Below are 18,921 nucleotides of genomic sequence, written 5' to 3' on the forward strand. Positions count from 1 at the left end.
CGCTAAATGCCATTCTCTCCTAAAATTAGCATTTTTCTAAGCCTGCTATGTTTATGTTCAAATATTTCACTTTAAAGCAATTGTTACTCCCCTCGAGATGAAACAAAGGCTCAAGTCGTTTTTTGATTTTAACAGACATTTATTCGGACGCGAGTCTGTAGTATGTCTTGTACATTCTAGCCTTGCACTCCTTTATGTCCCAATAATGCCGTCATAACTACGAAAAGAAATACATAAACTTAAATTAACCCTTTAAAGGTGATGTTGCACATAATGAACAACATACATACAACTAAAAGATAAAGTGCACTTTCAACATGTAAAGAAATACACTTAATTGACTAATTATACATTAACATACGGACACATAAACATACATGTTCACATTCGTTAACACTATACGACACATACCTCATTGGCCTCTCTAACTCAAGAGGAATAAATTTGAAGGGTTGCAGTTTCTCTTTAACAAACTTCATTGTACTTCTTAATCCTTACAAACGTGTTATTAGCACAGCACCTTATGGCTGTACTACTTGTAGTGCATCGGAAGAATATCTTGATTGCAACAATGAAATAGTTCCCAAGCTAAACATAACAAGAAAAGGTTCCCCCCTCCCCTTTATAGTTTTAGTTAAATAACTTTAAATGAATTAACATGCATTAACAACAAATATATATTACTTATTTATTCTAATGATTACTCTGAACATTTTAACTATTTATTGACCTTTTAACTGTAAAGTGTATGTTTATAGAGTGTAATATATAAGAATTGCTTCTGACGGCAGCTACAGCAATGAAATGAACTTATTCGTCACTATAAAAGTACAATTTTTGAGCCTAGACGTAAGAGTCGGAGAGAAATTATTATTTTAGCAGAAAATATCAAATGACATTTAGAGGTTTTTGCATCTAAACTCTTCAAATAGTGTTATGATAGCTGTTTTAACAGTATGTTATGATTGAATTGTCTCTTGTTACAGTTATGTAATAGTTTGATAACAAGCAGAAAATGTTCATGGGCCAATAACATGACCACATTGAAATGGTCTGTTAGCTTTGCTCCAAAAACAAAGACAATAGTTGCATTTACTGTAAAATATACACATTCAAAATATACCATCTCTTTTCTGCACAATATGGATCTATGATTTTATGACATCACTCTTGCACTTCTTTCAGATTTCCTGTGCAATCAAATGCTATCTGAAGAGTCTTTCAACCTACTATATATAACCGGATGCTGGAGCTGAAGCTTGTTCACATACAATAACTATTTTGATAACATAACAATTTTCTAGATGGCAAATGGCACATAATGCACTATATAGTGGATAAGTGATTCAAGCAGTGTAAATTTACTTTCCGCTGTGGTGAATGAAGACATCGATGGTTTCACAAAGACTGTTAACATCAATAGAACAAAGATTCCTGTGCAGTAAAAAATGATTCTTTAGAAATGCCTCTTTTAAGAAGTGTTTGCTGACAGGCTCTTTGATGAACCAGATTGGCTTTGCTCCAGAAACCCTCTTTAGGAACCTGTTTTTGCCAAGTGTACATGTGCATGGATAACACCTGCCAACTAAAACTAAATATGTGACTGCCATTCACAAAATCACTCCAGTGGACTCCTGGGGTAGTAAAGTGGCCAGAAGAAGTTCATCCAAGTACTCTTTTATGAGTGCTATCACGAGTTTGGACATTCTCTTCAATTTGTTTTGGCCCAAGAGGATTTTGTTGAATGTGTCTCCCAAATGTAGGCTAAATATATTTGTAAATACATTATGAGAATTGTACATTGGCTATTGGTCATACATATGCATGCACATGTGTAATAAATACATATACAATACACACAATAAAGTGGTTGTTCACCCAAAAATAAAAAATCTATCATCGTTTTAGGGATCATCATTATTATTATTAATTATTATGTTTTTCATATTGAAAGTATAAGCAGTATCTCTTCTAAATAAAATAACTCTTGTAAACAATGTAAATAATATTTTAAACAGTGAATTTCTTGCAGTTTCTGTAAACAAATATTTTACTGTAAATAATAATTTTAATGTAATGGAAAATATGCCATTTTAAGGCATCTCTGGCGCAGCTTACAGTCATCGTCAATGTATTGCAAAGTAAGGCTCAAGAATGAGTCCATCGTCTTACTTAACCAGAGAACAGATGTGGCTGCAAAGTGTGGCTAGCAGGGTGTGGCTATCATGACTCCACACGCTGTAAGGAAAGTAATTGAAAAAATCAACCTAGAAAAATATGATCGATTATAGGTTCCAAATGTCGATTTCGATTACTTTTCGATTAATCGCCCAGCCATCATTTACTCAGCCTTCACTTAAGTTTTCAGTTCCAGTTTCAGTTCACTTGTTTGAATTTCCTTCTTTTGTTGAACACACAATTTTTTGAATAAAGCTGTAAATCTGCACCCATTGACTTTCATTGTGTTTGTTTCTCATACTGTGGAAGTCAATGGTTACAGGCTTTCAGCTTTCTTAGAAATATATTGCTTTGTGTTCAACAGAGGAAATGACCTCATGAAGGTTTGAAACAACTTGTGAGTAAAAACCAGAGAAAATAGTAATTTTTTCTCCATAGAATTAATCTGAAAAAGCTTTTGTGGAATGAAAAGTTTCTATCAGTGTTAAAGATTCTTCATGGAACTATCAATGCCAAAAATGAAAGTTTATTTTTAAGAGTGCATGTACTAAACAACTGCGGGCACAAGGACGTCAAAAAACAACAACAACAACACATCATTCATTTCTTTTCTTTTCGGCTTAGTCCCTTTATTAATTAGGGGTCACTCCTGCGGAATGAACCGCCAACTTATCCAGCATATGTTTTAAGCAGTGGATGTGTCGGCAAAAAATCTTTGGTGACATCTTTGATGTTTATTGGTGCCAATTGAATGTTTAATGTCAATTTTATGTCAGTTTGACATCAAGTTAGTTTACATGAATTGTAAGGATACAAAATCCAAAGTATTGATTTGATATTGAAGCTTTCAGATGAATAAAGCTTTTATTATATAATTTTGTCTCATTATTTTGGTGGTCAAAAGGTTATCAATGTGTGTGGCAAAAGGTTATCAATGTGTGTGGCAAGAGGATGTCACGGTGTTGACATCAATTCGATATTCATTTTTTGAGGTCATGCTTGATGTCAATTTGATGTCGATTCAACTTTAAGGTTCCCAATGGAAACAGTTAATTTTTGTAAAGGGTCACTTTAACAAACTCGTGTATTTATTTTCAGAAATACATTGTAAACAAGTGTCTATGGAAATTACCCGAAAAAAGGAGCTACATGTATGAACTAAAAGGTACCAAAAACTTGCTCGCGTTTCCAGTCAAGTGGTGCTCCTCTGACTGAGTTAAAGCAGAGCGCAGACAAACCAACGACAGTGGAGGAGAATGAGCCACTGGTTCTCCACGCGTGATGAGATGCCCACCCCCCTGCTTCACAGAAAGCCAACATGATCCATCTGTCACTTCATACGTACCGTTGTTTGGCTGACAAAGGTGGACTGACTCCAGACCCGCAGGACTATCTGAATAACAACTTCGCTGTATCGAGTCCATGCGTGTTTTATTGTGGAATATTCAGCTCATCGTGAATGGTAAGAAACGCGCGTCCTCTCGTCAGCGTCCGCTCGCATCCGACTGTTTTCATCTGGGTTTTTATTGTTGTGTGTCTCTAATGTTTGATTTCAGACTTTAATGCTGATCTTCCTAATTCTAGAAGAATTGCAACTTCTAGACTGCAAACGAATTTAATTTAGCTTCCCTTGGAGCTTGGGGACAAAGTTGTGTCAGCGGAGGCTGCATGACAGGGGATGCTCTTAACAGAAGCGACCACATAAACAAGCTAGAGATCTGAAAACTGAACTCAGTCAACAATAGGTGATATGAAAAGTTATAGTAGCTACTTGATACATAAAAGAGTTTTTTTGTGTAATAAAATGGTAGTCTTGTTAAAAGTGTGTATGATTCGTGGTTGATTCCATTTAATCAATTTAAACTGATTAAAACAGCATGGTATGATTTGGATAGTAATCTTAAACAAGACTTTATTGAATTGTCAGAAATTGGTCTTCAAACCTGGTCATGAAAGCTAAATGTTAGCTTAAATGTTTTCAGCAGGCTTTATTAGCTAGAATACCAGTTTTGCCAGGCTGTGATATCGTTTTAATACAAGCTAGCACCAGCTAACCAGCTCACAACTTTAAATAAGCTAAAAAAAAACTGTTTGAGATTAAATAAACCTACTGAAGGAAATATATGCTATTAATGTAGGGTCCTCACCCCCAGGCCACCTAAGATGTAAGTGGGTTTTTTCTTCAGAAGAACATTAAAGGAAATTTTGCAGCCGAAACCGTGATCCTTGGAGATTTATAAAATCCAAGTCAACGGCTACCACCACTTTTAGAGTCCGAAAGAATACTGTATACAGGCAAAATGAAAATAATACCCTCAAGATACATTGAAGTTTTATGAAATGCATGATACTAAACATTATTTAAAGCATTTATTCAGTCTCTGGAAAAAGTCCTGAGCAAATTTATCCTGATTTTGAGTATTTTTTTCAGCATTTTTTACTTGCAAATTCTGCAAGAAAGCTATGGCTTAATGCACTATAGACATTTTGATGGCTATTTATTGAGTGAGACTGTATTTATGCCTTTTTTGATATTATGGATTGGTCGCTTACATTAGTGTCTTGCCTGTAGCTGTATTGGCCATAGACACACATTAACCTTGAATAACACTGTGCCTGAAGGCAAATAGACTCATGGAGAGTGTTCAGACACAGAAGTAATAATTTTTATGTTCATTCAAACACCTTTGATTGATTAATTAATTATGCGTGTCTCTGATGTTGCGCTAACATCTCAATAGTACATTTGCAAAGGAAGAAAGTATTTTGTAAAAAGGAAAATTGTTTGATTTAAAATGATGTAGACCTTGGTAAAACGTAGATTTTGCATAATTATTTTTGCAGGATTCAAATTAGGCTTCAAAATGTGGTGAATTGGAATTTTTGCGCTCTTAAGAATTCACATATTCATTCAGATGTTTAATTAATTCTCAAACTATCTATTAGGTGAGGAGAAAGAGCAACTGTTTGAACCTGTTTTGTCATGTAATGAGTTTTTAAAAATGTATTAATAAATTCACAGCAAGGTCAGGAGACCCAGAAACATTTACAGAGAAAGAAATGTGACAGACAGGAGTAGATATCAATTTTCTTCCAGTAGCACTCTCATGGATGATAGTACTGGTGCTTGATTGTGTAGGTCGATGTGGCTGGAGCGATTTTGTAAAATGGCACAGAAAGCTAATCGTATCTCACAATGTGCACATTGATGGGAATACATTTTCCCCAACACTCCATATTCCCAATGTGGTAATCAGTTTGTTGAATGAGAAAGCAGAATGATAAGAGAGTTTATTGTAAGAGACAACCCTGAAAATCCTGTAAATGCTTTGAAAAGAGCTGCAGCCAATGATGCTTTCATGCTCGCGGTGATTGAAGAGAGAGAGAGAGACAGTCTTTACTGCAGTCTAGACACCAAAGTATATGTCAGATTTGATTCATTTTGTATTTCAAGAGCCACCATAATGTGTTCTTGACCTATTTCTTGTAAATAAAATGTAGTTACTGCTGAAAACATGGGTTGACCAACAGGAGGTTCAAAACAGCACTGTAAAAAATCTGTAAAAATGTACAGTATAATAGCAGCATCTGTGATCGCCAGAATTTTACTGTTTAAAATAAGTCAAAAACTGTAAGAGAAATGTTCGAATTTTTATTGTATTTCATTACTTTTACTTTTCGTTACTAAACCAATGATTTAAAATTGCACCATTAGCCCCTTTCAGACAGTAGCCGCGTTTCCACTATTGCGCCTAAAGCGAGCGAGCCAGGGCGAGCCAAGGCCAGTCGCGTTTCCACTATCACTTCCGGGGCGTAATCGGGCCAAAGCGGGGCTTCCTTTATGGCCAGCGTCCGGCCTTTTTCGGGCCCGCCGAATACCTTGGGCCAAGGAGGGCCAACTGGGGCTTCGGGGCGGGGTTAGGTACAAAGGCGGAGTTTTCCTGTCAGGTAAAGAGGAGACAAGATGCTTTCTTCCCTTACATTTGTTTTGCTATCGCGCTTGATCAACTCACTAAGAAGAAGAAAAAAATCTGTGTTCGAAGTAAATGCCGCCGAACTCGAATGTCCTTATCCAGGGATCGCTGTCTGACCTTACACCAACAGACCACAAACAGTAAAAAAGCAATCGCTTCGGTGTTCTCTATCTTCCAGCTCTCGTAGTGATGCCAGGTTGTGTTTGTGGTTATAATTTAAGTTTTTTGTTCCCGCTGAAGTGGGCGGGTTGTGTGACGTTTGATTCAGGGGACGTTCTGGGGGCGGTGTTTGCATGACGCGCTGCGAGCGACTAGCCCGACAGTGGAAACGCGACATGATTTCGGCCTCATTTCTCAACCTCCCGGGCTATTGGCCCGGCCTGGCCCGATTAAAGCCCTGGCTCGCACTGGCCCGATAGTGGAAATGCGGCTAGTGATACCGGTAAATATCCAGAAAATTTCCTGAACAACTTTACCGAAAAATTCATAAAAATGGTGTTCACACAGGCTTGGACGATCCATAATTTTTCCGGAAAAGACCATTCACACATGCATTCCAAAATACCGCTGCATTCTGACATCATTAACCAGAAATGACCCCTAAGAAATGCTTATGTAAAGAAATGTAAACACAGGGTCTGCCTTTTCTTGATGGTTTCCCTTTTATTTAAACCTTTAGCATTCATGTCTTTGTCCCAGAGACATCCAAAGGCAGAAATGCGAACCACAGCTAAATGTTTACACATTTAACGACATTACAAATTCTGTGGATGGATAAGTATCGTGAACAACTTATATGAAAACATACGGAGGAACACTTTCACATGTCGAGATGTACATAATATGTGTGTGTGCTGGTGCTCACCGGCTCCTTCACGTGCACACGCGTCAAGCAACTGAAGTAGAGCTTGAAGGTAAACAAACAGCGGTTTATCACACGCATTTTATCAGTTGGTATTAAGAAGTAACATAGAAACGTTAGCTGACTAACATCTAGCAGCTAAATGTGTCTGGAAAAATATTCAACAGCTTTTATTTTTAAATTATCATGAAATTAATGCAATAAACATTATTTGTAAAACATTAGATGTAACATACAACTCTGATGTACTTAATAACAACCATAATAACATCAACAAAAAGCATAAAAATGTAATGAAATTAAGGAAACTTATTGTTAATCAGCTTAGAGATTTTTACCGTAGCATTCCAGCAGGCACAGGACAACAACATGACGTCAGATTGGAAATGAAAATCGGGTTGGCATCAAAATGCTCAATCTAAAATCAACCAAACGTCTAATGATGTTACAGCTTGACATTGTGTGGACATTACCACTAGGACGTCTATCAGACATTGGATTTTGGTTGCCATACGTGACGAATAAATGTCAGTATTTGATGTCAATACAACATTGGTTTAAGATGTTGGCTCGACGTTGGATTTTGGTCACTTTCCAACACAACCTAAAATCAACCAAATATCAACGTCTAATGATGTTACAGCAATTTCAATACATGAAGAGTTCAGATGTAAAAACCTCTAAATACCTTCTGAAATTTTCTTCTAAAATGAGCATTTTTTCAGCCCCCTATGTTTATGTTCAGTTATTTTACTTTAAAGGCAATGAAAAGAACTTATTCATCACTATAAAAGTACAATTATTAAACCTACACACAGAGGTCTATCAAAAATGAAGTGGTATTTAGAGGTTTTTGCATCTAAACTCTTCATATATTGATCTATCTCCCGAATGACTGTTTTAGCCTATATCTGTGTTCAAGTGTCATTATACACAGACTTGCAGTTGTAACTATTGAAAAGCACAGAGAAACCACCTCATTGAATGCTCAATTACCAAACCAGCAAGAGCCTTTTCATGCAAAGTTCGAGGAACCCGAGGCAAGCGACATGCCTGTTCATTGATAAGAAGTGTGTGGAGTGTTTGATTGCCATATCAGTAAATTTATGCTCTAATAATGCATTTGAAATTCTAAAAACGTCCATGCTACATATCTCTAAAATGATTCTTGTTAATGTAAATTAACTGCACAAGAGAATATATAACATTTGTACTTTCGCCAATACCACAGATCATATTTATTCAGGCCATAACTGCAGAAATCGTACTTGCGGCCATCAGTGGCAATTTTGTGCCACCTCTGATTGATGAAATTGTTGTTAAAGGCTGGCTCAAGAGACACATGTGGCAACGTACATCACAGCTAAAATAGGCCCTGCATTATTTAAGATGGTATTTTTCAGCATTTGAAGAGAAATGAGACTGTGATGAGAGGCAGAGGACATGTTGCAGATATTGCATTTCTAATAGCAACTCTGAACTGAAAACTGCACAAGCAACACATTGATTTGGAGCAGGTCTGGGCAATTTGAAAGTGGAAGTGGATTTTTAGCTGAGAAAAGACCAACTAGCTTGGGTTGCCATGTGTGACTAACTTGGAGATGGTATCCTTCAATATTTGAAGTGAATTTGTGATATTTATAGGTAGAGGAACTGTTTTGAAACAAAGGTAGATGGGCTTGGATTACACCTCATTTGTCTTGTGTTGCCACATCGTTGACAAAAACGCTAACAGATATTGTTGTTAGTCTGGCCAAGAATTATGTTTTTGTATCTTTGACATATTATTTTAGTTTTTATTCATGTATTTGACTTTTTAAACTTTATATTTTCAAATACATTTTACAGTAGTTCTGTTTTTGTCATTTTTATTAGTATTATTCTAGTAGTCTGGTTTTTTTTTTTATCTAGTGTAATTAAATTGACCAATATTTCATTGATAGCTGAAAATAAATTTGTTGTATTGTTTTTTTTTCAAGTTTTAAATAAAGTATAACAAACAAAACCCTAGAAAGAAAGAAAGTTCCTGATTAGCATATAAAAATGTCAGAGTTTTACTTGCTGTTATACAGTTGACTGTTACTTATTACAAATTACAAACAAACTACAAATTACACATTAAAATGACACATTTTACTCTCAATAACAATCTTACTGGATTACATATTTTAGATAATGTATTCTGACTACTTTTTGGAATACCTTTCCATCTTTTTTATTAGTAATTGGTTTAGTAGCTGTTGTTGTTTGTTTCAGAATCATGAATAACACACAATTTTACATGACTGTTTTACATTGTGAACAATCCAGTTTAGAAAATTTTCATACAAATTGTGTGAATCTACCATAATCTGATTATGATCATTTAAAAATGTAATCTATACGGATTACATTTTTGGAATCTGATTACATAACTCAGATCACATGTTATAAATTCCTCCCCATCCTACTGCTTATTCCACAATAATAGCACAGAATATGAGACAAATGTTACTGACTAAGTATAGACTTATTTAATCTAAAATTAAATATGCTTCAGTTTGGTTAACAATATTTTTCCTGATGTAATAAATGAAATCAGAGACTGACAGATCAAGAAGAGGAACATATATGAGCTTTTTGATCGGCAAATCAAGCAACTTATATCATATTAGTCTAAATAACAAAAAAATAGACACATTTTTGTGGTTTAGGCTAATGATTTCACAATTATTTAAGTAAGAAAAGTTTGGCAATACAAGTCTATTTATTGATTGGATGAATGACCACAGCTTCCACAAAAAAATGAGTCATAGATATGCCAATTCACACAAAAATATTAAAATGTGTTTTTATTTTATGTCGCCATTAATATTTAATATAAAATAAATATAGCTGTAATATTTTTTATATATATTTTAAATTCAATTAATTTAAAATGGGCAATTCTCCAGGGTATGAAAATTATTAAGGTATGGACGAGTGTAGTAATAGAGCCAAGTAGCCTATTTTTTGATTGTGAAAAAATACTGTTCCATCTCATTATATCCGCTTTAACATCTACAATGATAATGCATCTCAAATTAAGCACTCCGTGTAATGATTTCTCAAAAGCAAGCAGACATTTCACCCATAGTTAAAGCAATCTTATCTTCTCCAAAGGTACTTGAATTAAAAGTTAAAAAATGAAGTCATTTTCATGAAAAGTCTAATTCTTTTCTAATACTACTTTAGTGAATAGACGCAAACACAGCAAAAATGCTTTTCTTACATAGACTTTTTGTCATGTTTCTAGTCCAAATCCAAAAATTCTTACTTCAAAAAGCATTTTTAAGACAAGTAAAAAATATTGTCTTCTTTTCAGAAATAATATGATAAAATTAAGTGAGTTTTTCCCTAAAACAAGCAAAATAATCTGCCAGTAGGGTAAGCAAAATAATCCTGGTTTTCCTTTTTACATAAGATTGTTTAGCTTACCCCATTGGCAGATCATTTGGCTTGTTTCAAGGAAAAAAATCACTTCATTTTATTTCTTAAAACAAGAAAATATGTTTTGCTTGTCAAGAAAATGCTTCTAGATTTAAGAATTTTTAGATATTTGAACTAGAAACAATAAAAAATGTGTAAATTTGCAGTGCATATAAGAGTGCAAGCTTCCCTTGTTGACAGAGCGAAGCATGTGACGGTGTGGGAGCAGTATGGAGTGCTCGTGGAAGACTCTGCTGCTGCTCGTGTGCACGTCACTGGGGGTTCAGTACACCGCCATCCGCTCCCTCCACGACTCCTTCAGCGGCCCCTGCCAAGACTCCACCCACTGCCAAGTACATCAGGGTAAAGGTGAGTCACCATCCTCTAACATTTAATATCATCAGCTTCCATCAGAACAGAGCTGTCACTAGAAGAAAGGAAAATTTGGAAGTGAAAATTTGTGTTTTTAGACATTATGAACTGAATAATCTAAATTCCATTGATCTTTTCACATATTAGATGTCATTGTACCATAAAACATCCTGTAAGTGTGATTTTATATGGAATGTGCCAAAATGATAGGTTGTGGAATGTGCCTCTTTATTATGCTTTATGAGATCAACACCTTCTTTGGTCATTTGGTTTCTGCATAGACATACATTTAACTCCCTCATTATACAGCTACTGCAGTGCAAAATCAGTGGGCGGAGCTAAAAAGAGTGGTGTAAAACAGTGTTTCTCAACCACGTTCCTGTAGGACCACCAACACTGCATGTTTTGGATGCCTTCTTTGTCTGTAACACCCATTAAAGGTCTTTCAGTCTCTGCTAATGAGCTAAAGATCTGAATCTGGTGTGTTTGGTAACGGAAACATGAAAATTTTCAGAGCTGGTGGTCCTCTAAGAATGTGGTTGAGAAACAATGTTTTACACCACTCTTTTTAGCTCCGCCCACTGATTTTGCACTGCAGTAGCTGAATAATGAGGGAGTTAAATGTACGTCTATGCAGAAACCAAATGACCAAAAGACAAGAAGATTCAGTACAGTGCCATGTTATGCCAAGTTCCAGACTGCATCAGTAAGAAGCCAGTCTTTTTCATTTCATTTTACAGTGAATTGGTTTCACAATTTGACATAGGATGTTCAGAAGTAGGCTCAAAGCCAGGCTCGTGCAAGAGGTTGTTCTTTTTTCTCAAAAGTGGACATTTTTGCAGTTATTTACCTAATTTTCTATTTAATTATGACATTTTAAGCACTATTTTTAGCTGGATTAGCTTGTCAGGTGGTCATCATAACCACACTTTTTTATTTATCAAAAATATTTGCTAAAGAATAACTGATTAGCTGAAGTCACACTGAAGTGACAGCCAACAAAGGATTCTGCTTGGTCTTACAGTCTTTCTCGATGAGTTTTCACAAATTATCATGCCATAGCAGTCAAAACCGGACAAATGTATAGGATCAATTTTGGACTTTTGAACCACCTGAACCCCCCTGGCTACGGGCCTAAGAATGATAATTCCTTCAATTTGTATCTGAGAGTAATGTCGCACCACAGCAGTAAGCCACTGTTTTTATTACACCTCACCTAACTATCAACAATCCAATAAAACACTAACTACAATCTAAAAATATAAATATTGTACATAAAATATAATTAAGTAAAGCAGTGAGTTTTGGTTAGAAGACTCGTTGGTTAGAGTCTTGTGTTTACCTCAAGAATCCAAACTATAATGGTAACTCTAAAGATGAGCTCCCGCAAGGACAGTGATATTCTGTTTATTACAAGTGGTGCTGTTTTGTTATATGTTGCTTTACTATAAATACTCAAGGTCTACAGAATGTGGAAAAAAAGGTCTAACAATCCAGAAATATTCCAACAATATTCTTCATATGTTCAGTTTGAGTTGTGGTGTGGTTGCTTTTCTTTTATAGAATATTTTATAAAACATTACTGTTCTTGTCATAGTTATCATCTTTGATGTGAATAAAACTTTACACCCTTTAAATATACACTACCTGACAAAAGTCTTGTCACCTATCCAGGTTTTAGGAAGAACAAATAATAACTTGACTTCTAGTTGATCATTTGGTATCAGAAGTGGCTTATATGAAAGGCAAAGGCCACTAGATTGTGCTTATTTTACCAAAATAAAATATGATTATGCCTTGATTTTTAATTATTTATTTTGGACCATAAGGTCTGACTTTGCTTAGACAAAAGTCTTGCCACTTAACAGAAATAATGTACAGTATAGAATATAAAGTCATGGTGCAGTGGGAAAAGAATTCATATTTTGTATGACTTCCATGAGCTTGGAGGACTGCATCCATTCATCTCTGCAATGACTCAAATAACTTATTAATAAAGTCATCTGGAATGGCAAAGAAAGCATTCTTGCAGGACTCCCAGAGTTCATCAAGTTTCTTTGGATGCATCTTCAATGCCTTCTCCTTCATCTTACCCCAGACATGCTCAATAATGTTAAAGTCTGGTGACTGGGCTGGCCAATCCTGGAACACCTTGACCTTCTTTGCTTTCAAGAACTTTGATGTGGAGGCTGAAGTATGAAAAGGAGAGCTATCCTGCTGAAGAATTGGCCCTCTTCTGTGGTTTGTAATGTAATGGGCAGCACAAATGTCTTGATACCTTGGGCTGTTGATGTTGCCATACACTATGCAGATACTAAATGTAACCCCAAACCATGATTTTTCCTTCACCAAATTTGATTGATTTCTGTGAGAATCTTGGGTCCATGTGGGTCTTCTGCAGTATCTGTGATGATTGGGATGCAGTTCAACAGATGATTCATAAGAATAATCTACCTTCTGCCACTTTTCCAAATGATCAACATTTGTCAAGTAGTGTAGATACTTCCCTAAACTTTATAGCATTTTAGAGCCCAAATTCTGCATAGCAGCAATAACCAATCTATTGATGTGCAGTCAGTTTCATCTGCATTCAAGTCCATATGCCAGGCTGCATTTTTAGGCACAGTTTAAGCCCTCCATTAAATTATAGTTTGCATAGAGACTCAAATTCAATTATAATTCATGTTTGGTTATGGACGTAGCTTTAGCTGTTTTTCTTTTTTGTCAAGAACATTCTGGAGGATCTAAATGACATTCTCTCTATAGGCTTATCACTCTCAGGTCATCACTTCTGTAATGAGCGAGTTTTTATGGAAAGATATGAAAAGAGAACCGTTAGAAATGCAACCTGGAAATTCCCCCCTCATCCGCTGCAAAGGAACGAGTGATGGAATATCAATAATTAATTCTACAATTATCTCATCATTAATCTGCTGTATTATGTCCTCACAGACCAGCTGTTTGCACTTCCAGCAAGCGTCGACTCGCACAACCTAATGTGCCACGCGCAATCAGTCTCTCATCAGCCGTAATTACAAGCGTTATCAGTCTTTCCCACCCTCCTGCTATATATAGTAATTGTTCATTTTGAGCAAAAGTCCCATAATCTTTTTTTGTATGTGCAGTGCATAGATTGTTCATTTTTCAATTTTATGTATTTCCCCAAAATGGTGAAATGATTACCACCACACGAGGAGGCAATCCAGATCTTCAAAACAGCACTGTTGTTGCTGCACATTCCCTCTCAGCAGGGTGAAAAGGCTTCTGAATTGCATTGGACTTTAATAAAGAGTTAGTCAGGATTATACTCTGTTTTTTCCCCTAACTAAAGCTCCAGGTATTTCTTACCCAAATAACTGATTGATTAAAGATGAAGCTGAACTAATTGGGTCTTTTGTGGCCTTATAATGTCCTCTGTGGTTTCAGAGTGCTGTATTATCTCAATTTCTCTACTTCTCTTCCCCAGAGCAAAGATGGAAATCTCTCTGCGATGACAGCCGTGTCCTTGCAGAGACTAGTGGTGCTGCAGCTCGGAAGCACATCCTTCTGTTTGCACAAACCCGCAGTGGCTCCTCATTTACTGGACAGCTTTTTAATCAACATCCGGGCATATTTTACCTTTTTGAGCCTCTTTATCACGTGCAGCAGGCTTTCACTAATTCTAGTAGCCGCCTGCAAAGGACTCTGGATGGTAGAGCTCTTCTGGGAGCCTACCGAGACCTTCTACTCAATCTCTACAACTGTGATTTCAGCTTCCTGGAAAGTTACATTCGTCCCGAACCACAGGATCACATGACTGGGGCCTTTTTCCGCCGTAGCTCCAGCCATGCCCTGTGCACGACACCTGTCTGCCAGGAGGGTAGTGAGGAGATTCAAGCAGGCCAGCCAGATGAAACCTGGTGCCCCAAAAAGTGCCAAGCCTTAAACCTCACTATAGCCTCTCAGGCTTGTCAAGATCGAAACCATGTGGCCATAAAAACGGTTCGTATCCCAGAAATTGGCGACTTACGTACTTTGTCAGAAGACCCACGTTTAGATTTGCGTATCGTCCATTTGGTGAGAGACCCCCGAGCCATACTCGCTTCCCGAATGACTGCTTTTGCCAGCAAATTCAGGGCTTGGAAGATCTGGAATGCCACTGGCCGTCAACCACGCTATGTTGACCTGACACAAATAACAAGAACCTGCAGAGACATCGAGTATTCTGTGGAAACCGGCCTCCAGAAACCCACATGGCTGAGAGGGAGGTATCTATTGGTGCGCTATGAAGACCTGGCCTTGAATCCTGAGGAAAAGGCAAAGGAGATATACAGATTTCTAGGCCTTGACCTACATCAAAGAGTTCTCAAATGGATTGTTGATAACACCAATAGCAGTGTCCCATCTTCTTCAGAGTGGAACTATAAGTACTCCACCACAAGAGATTCTAAAGCTACAGCACAGAGCTGGAGAGTGCATCTAAACTTTGACATTGTTAAGACTGTTCAGTCTCTGTGTAACAGAACTCTTGCCTTACTTGGCTATAAACTTGTCCAGTCTGTAGATGAACTGAGGAACATAACAAAAAATCTAATGGAGACAAGTACGTAGTGAAGTAACTTTTAAGTAAACCACTAACTCACCTGGAAGACCAAAGCAACTTACACTGCATTCTGTGTAAAGGTATTGGAGGCTAGCTAGTGAGAGTTGTGCGAGTAAACATTACTCCCCTGATCTCAAGAGACACTCCAGTAAATTATACTAGAGGCTGTGTACTTGAGGCTGTAGCATTGAATTGGTGCCATGATGAAAGTGAGGTTTAGGGGATAGGTATAATGGATGTCAGCTAGTGAGAGCTATGCAAGTAAACCTTACTCCAGATCATATCTCGCTTACGGAGGGTTGAGAAATAATTTGGAGGGTGTCATTGGTGCCGTGACTTGAATGGGAGTTAAGTTTAGGTAATTACTGTAACAGAGGCCAGCTATTGTGACTAAGTTAATGTCACAGATGCAAACTCAATAGATGTTAGAGGCAGTGGTCTGAGGCATCCTTGTACGTCTCCCATGCTTGAACGACCAGTTTTAATTCCACACTAAGCGGCTTGAACAGAACTGGAGGCTTTACATATACATTCAATCAAGAAGACGTCTCAACAAACTTTATTTGTTACATAACATTGTCTTTAGTGCTTTTTATATTTTAACTTTGATTTTATCACTTGCTAATCAATTATCAAGGCTATATAAATGCAACATTATGGATGCTACCTTGGGAAAAACTTTTCTTATGAAAAATAACATGGTCATGATTATAATGCTCAGCTACTTTTGCTTAAAACATGTATGCAGAATTCCATTCCTTCAGAGCTTAACTCCCACTCACTTGGTAGGATGTTTCTAGTGAGTAACAAGCCCAGAGTATACTTTTGTCATACTTGTTTCATGACAGTTCACGCACTGTCCTTGTGGACAAAATTGTCATCACCAGGAATGTCTTTAGATATCCTCAGGTGAAGGAATGTAGAAAAATTCTTTGTCAAACCAGCCCATCTACATACTTTTGCAGTTGAATATAAATTAAAGTGGTGCTGTGTTTAATTAGGGTTGGAGCTAAACTCTGACATTTGACTTGTAAGACAGACCCTTCAAGAACTGGTTTGCATACTCAATTACAAAAATCTGTCATTTCTGTAATTCCAAGTCAAAAAAATGTTGATTACCATCATTCCTCGAAATATATTGGCTTCCACAGAAAAAAAAGGCAGAAAAGGCATACCCTTTGGAATGACTTGAGGGAAAACAAATGATGAGAGGAATTCTGTTTTTTGGGGGGTGAACATTTGTAATCATTTTGCAATTAAACACCCATGACCACCATTTTTAACCTGTAAATGTGCATTGATGTGACCAAAGAAACACTATTTACAAAAGCACAGCACGCTTGCCCATGACAAACATGCCAGAACTGGCCAACTAACCAAATGAAGAGCATGTATCATCTGGACAAGCACTTAAATGGCCTTAAGTATGAATGTTAATCAGTGAATATGTCCTTACAACATCATAACGGATCAAGCAGACACCTAAAGTGACTGAAATGTCACTTGCTGCTATTGAAAAGCCCTCTTCCTTTTTAAAAGCAAGTCCCTAATGAAATCAACTCAGCACGGAAGGTCGTGTTCAGTTTAAATCTCTTGCAGACAGCTCAATGTGCTTCTATCCACTGAAGTCCTCAAATTATTTTTTAGAAGCCCCAGCTTCAGAAATGATCTCTCTATCTGATGGCATTTGGGAATTTGTGAGTCAGAGTCAGTGATTAATTCAGTGACTCCTTTGGGTGTCTACCGAGACCTACTTCATCTCTACAACTGTGATTTCATCTTCCTGGAAAGTTACATTCGTCCCGAACCACAGGATCACATGACTGGGGCCTTTTTCCGCCGTAGCTCCAGCCATGCCCTGTGCATGACACCTGTCTGCCAGGAGGGTAATGAGGAGATTCAAGCAGGCCAACCAGATGAAACCTGGTGCCCCAAAAAGTGCCAAGCCTTGAACCTCTCTATAGCCTCTCAGGCTTGTCAAGATCGAAATCATGTGGCCATAAAAACAGTTCGTATCCCAGAAATTGGTGACTTGCATACTCTGTCAGAAGACCCACGCTTCAGGACAAATATGCCAGAACTGGCCAAATGAAGAGCATGTATCATCTGGACAAGCACTTAAATGGCCTTAAGTATGAATTTTAATCAGTGAATATGTCCTTACAACATCATAACGAATCAAGCAGACACCTACATTGACTGAAATGTCACTCGCTGCTATTGAAAAGCCCCCCTCCTTGTTAAAAGCAAGTCCCTAATGAAATCAACTCAGCACGGAAGGTCGTGTTCAGTTTAAATCTCTTGCAGACAGCTCAATGTGCTTCTATCCACTGAAGTCCTCAAATTATTATTTAGAAGCCCCAGCTTCAGAAATTATCTCTCTATCTGATGGCATTTGGGAATTTGTGAGTCACAGACAGTGATTAATTCTAAGTGCAGTGTCAACACTGGGAAAAGCACTTTTGAGCTGTGGAGCCACTTTGCTATTTGTTGATAACAAATATGAAACTATACAAATCAAAATCCTCGTTTAATTATTATGCTATCTCTTATTCACAGAGCCCCCTTGAGGTTGAGCCTTTGCCTGCAGCCCATTTGATCTCTTGGGTTAATGTGACTCTGCTAATTACTGTTTTGGTTCATATCATGGATTAAAATTCTAAGTCCATGAACACATCATATTTCTGAAGCCAGGATTCAAATACCTGCTGATATTTAATGGAAATGACATTGCATACATGTGTTCTTTTGAGAATAGAAATATAAGACTTGAGAAAATTGTGCCATTGTTTAGCCTTAAATATTCTTGAATTTCAGGATGTCTTGTATTGTTGTTGTTGTTGCAGTTCTACTGTATATACATTAAGTAATTTATTAATTTTATGCGAATCATGCCTTTAAACAAACACTTTTACATATTCTAAATATGCTGTGTAAAACAACTGTTCCTCATCTCAGGTATATGATGATTAAATGCAATTGTTCAGCCACACTGCCAATTTATAAATATGCAGAGAAAAGAGGACAACTGAAATAAAAGATTACTTCTTACCTTTATTTTGCTTCACTGGTTCACACTCATCAAAATAAATAAAGGTTTTTCACTGATATTGAGGGTTCCATAAAGAATCTTTAACATCCATGGAAGGTTTTCCTTTAAAAAATGGTCTTTAGAATGCAAAGATATGTACATTAGATATCGCATACAAACCCTGAGCATGCATCAAAACCGCCACCACATTTGTACAGTGCTCCCAGGACAAAAGTCATTCAACTGCACTAGTCAAGACTAAAGCCAATGTGAAGATGCTGGACTTTTGCACTGAATATTAGTGTAGTAATGAGCAAACAAAGAAAGCACAACATAAAGACATAACATTTCATTGAATTGAATTGAATATTACAAATGTTATATACAATTTAGATCAGAAAGGTGGATATGCACATTGAGACGCAGGGATATTGATGGTTCAAACAAATCGTTTATAATGGAGATTCATTCACAA

The 18,921-nt window shown here is 36.9% G+C and overlaps 1 protein-coding gene across 1 annotated transcript; it reads left to right on the forward strand.

Annotated features, from left to right (window-relative positions):
• The first annotated feature begins 3,500 nt into the window (after nt 1–3,500).
• On the forward strand, nt 3,501–18,472 carry si:ch73-62b13.1 (Carbohydrate sulfotransferase 1-like). Its single transcript, XM_056477852.1, has 3 exons — nt 3,501–3,640; nt 10,663–10,830; nt 14,300–18,472. The coding sequence occupies exons 2-3, from the start codon at nt 10,692–10,694 to the stop codon at nt 15,421–15,423; spliced, it is 1,263 nt and encodes a 420-aa protein (XP_056333827.1). The 5' UTR covers nt 3,501–3,640; nt 10,663–10,691; the 3' UTR covers nt 15,424–18,472.
• Nucleotides 18,473–18,921: the final 449 nt, after the last annotated feature.

Source organism: Danio aesculapii, chromosome 18 (assembly GCF_903798145.1).
Source record: "Danio aesculapii chromosome 18, fDanAes4.1, whole genome shotgun sequence".
Classification (NCBI taxonomy): domain Eukaryota; kingdom Metazoa; phylum Chordata; class Actinopteri; order Cypriniformes; family Danionidae; genus Danio; species Danio aesculapii.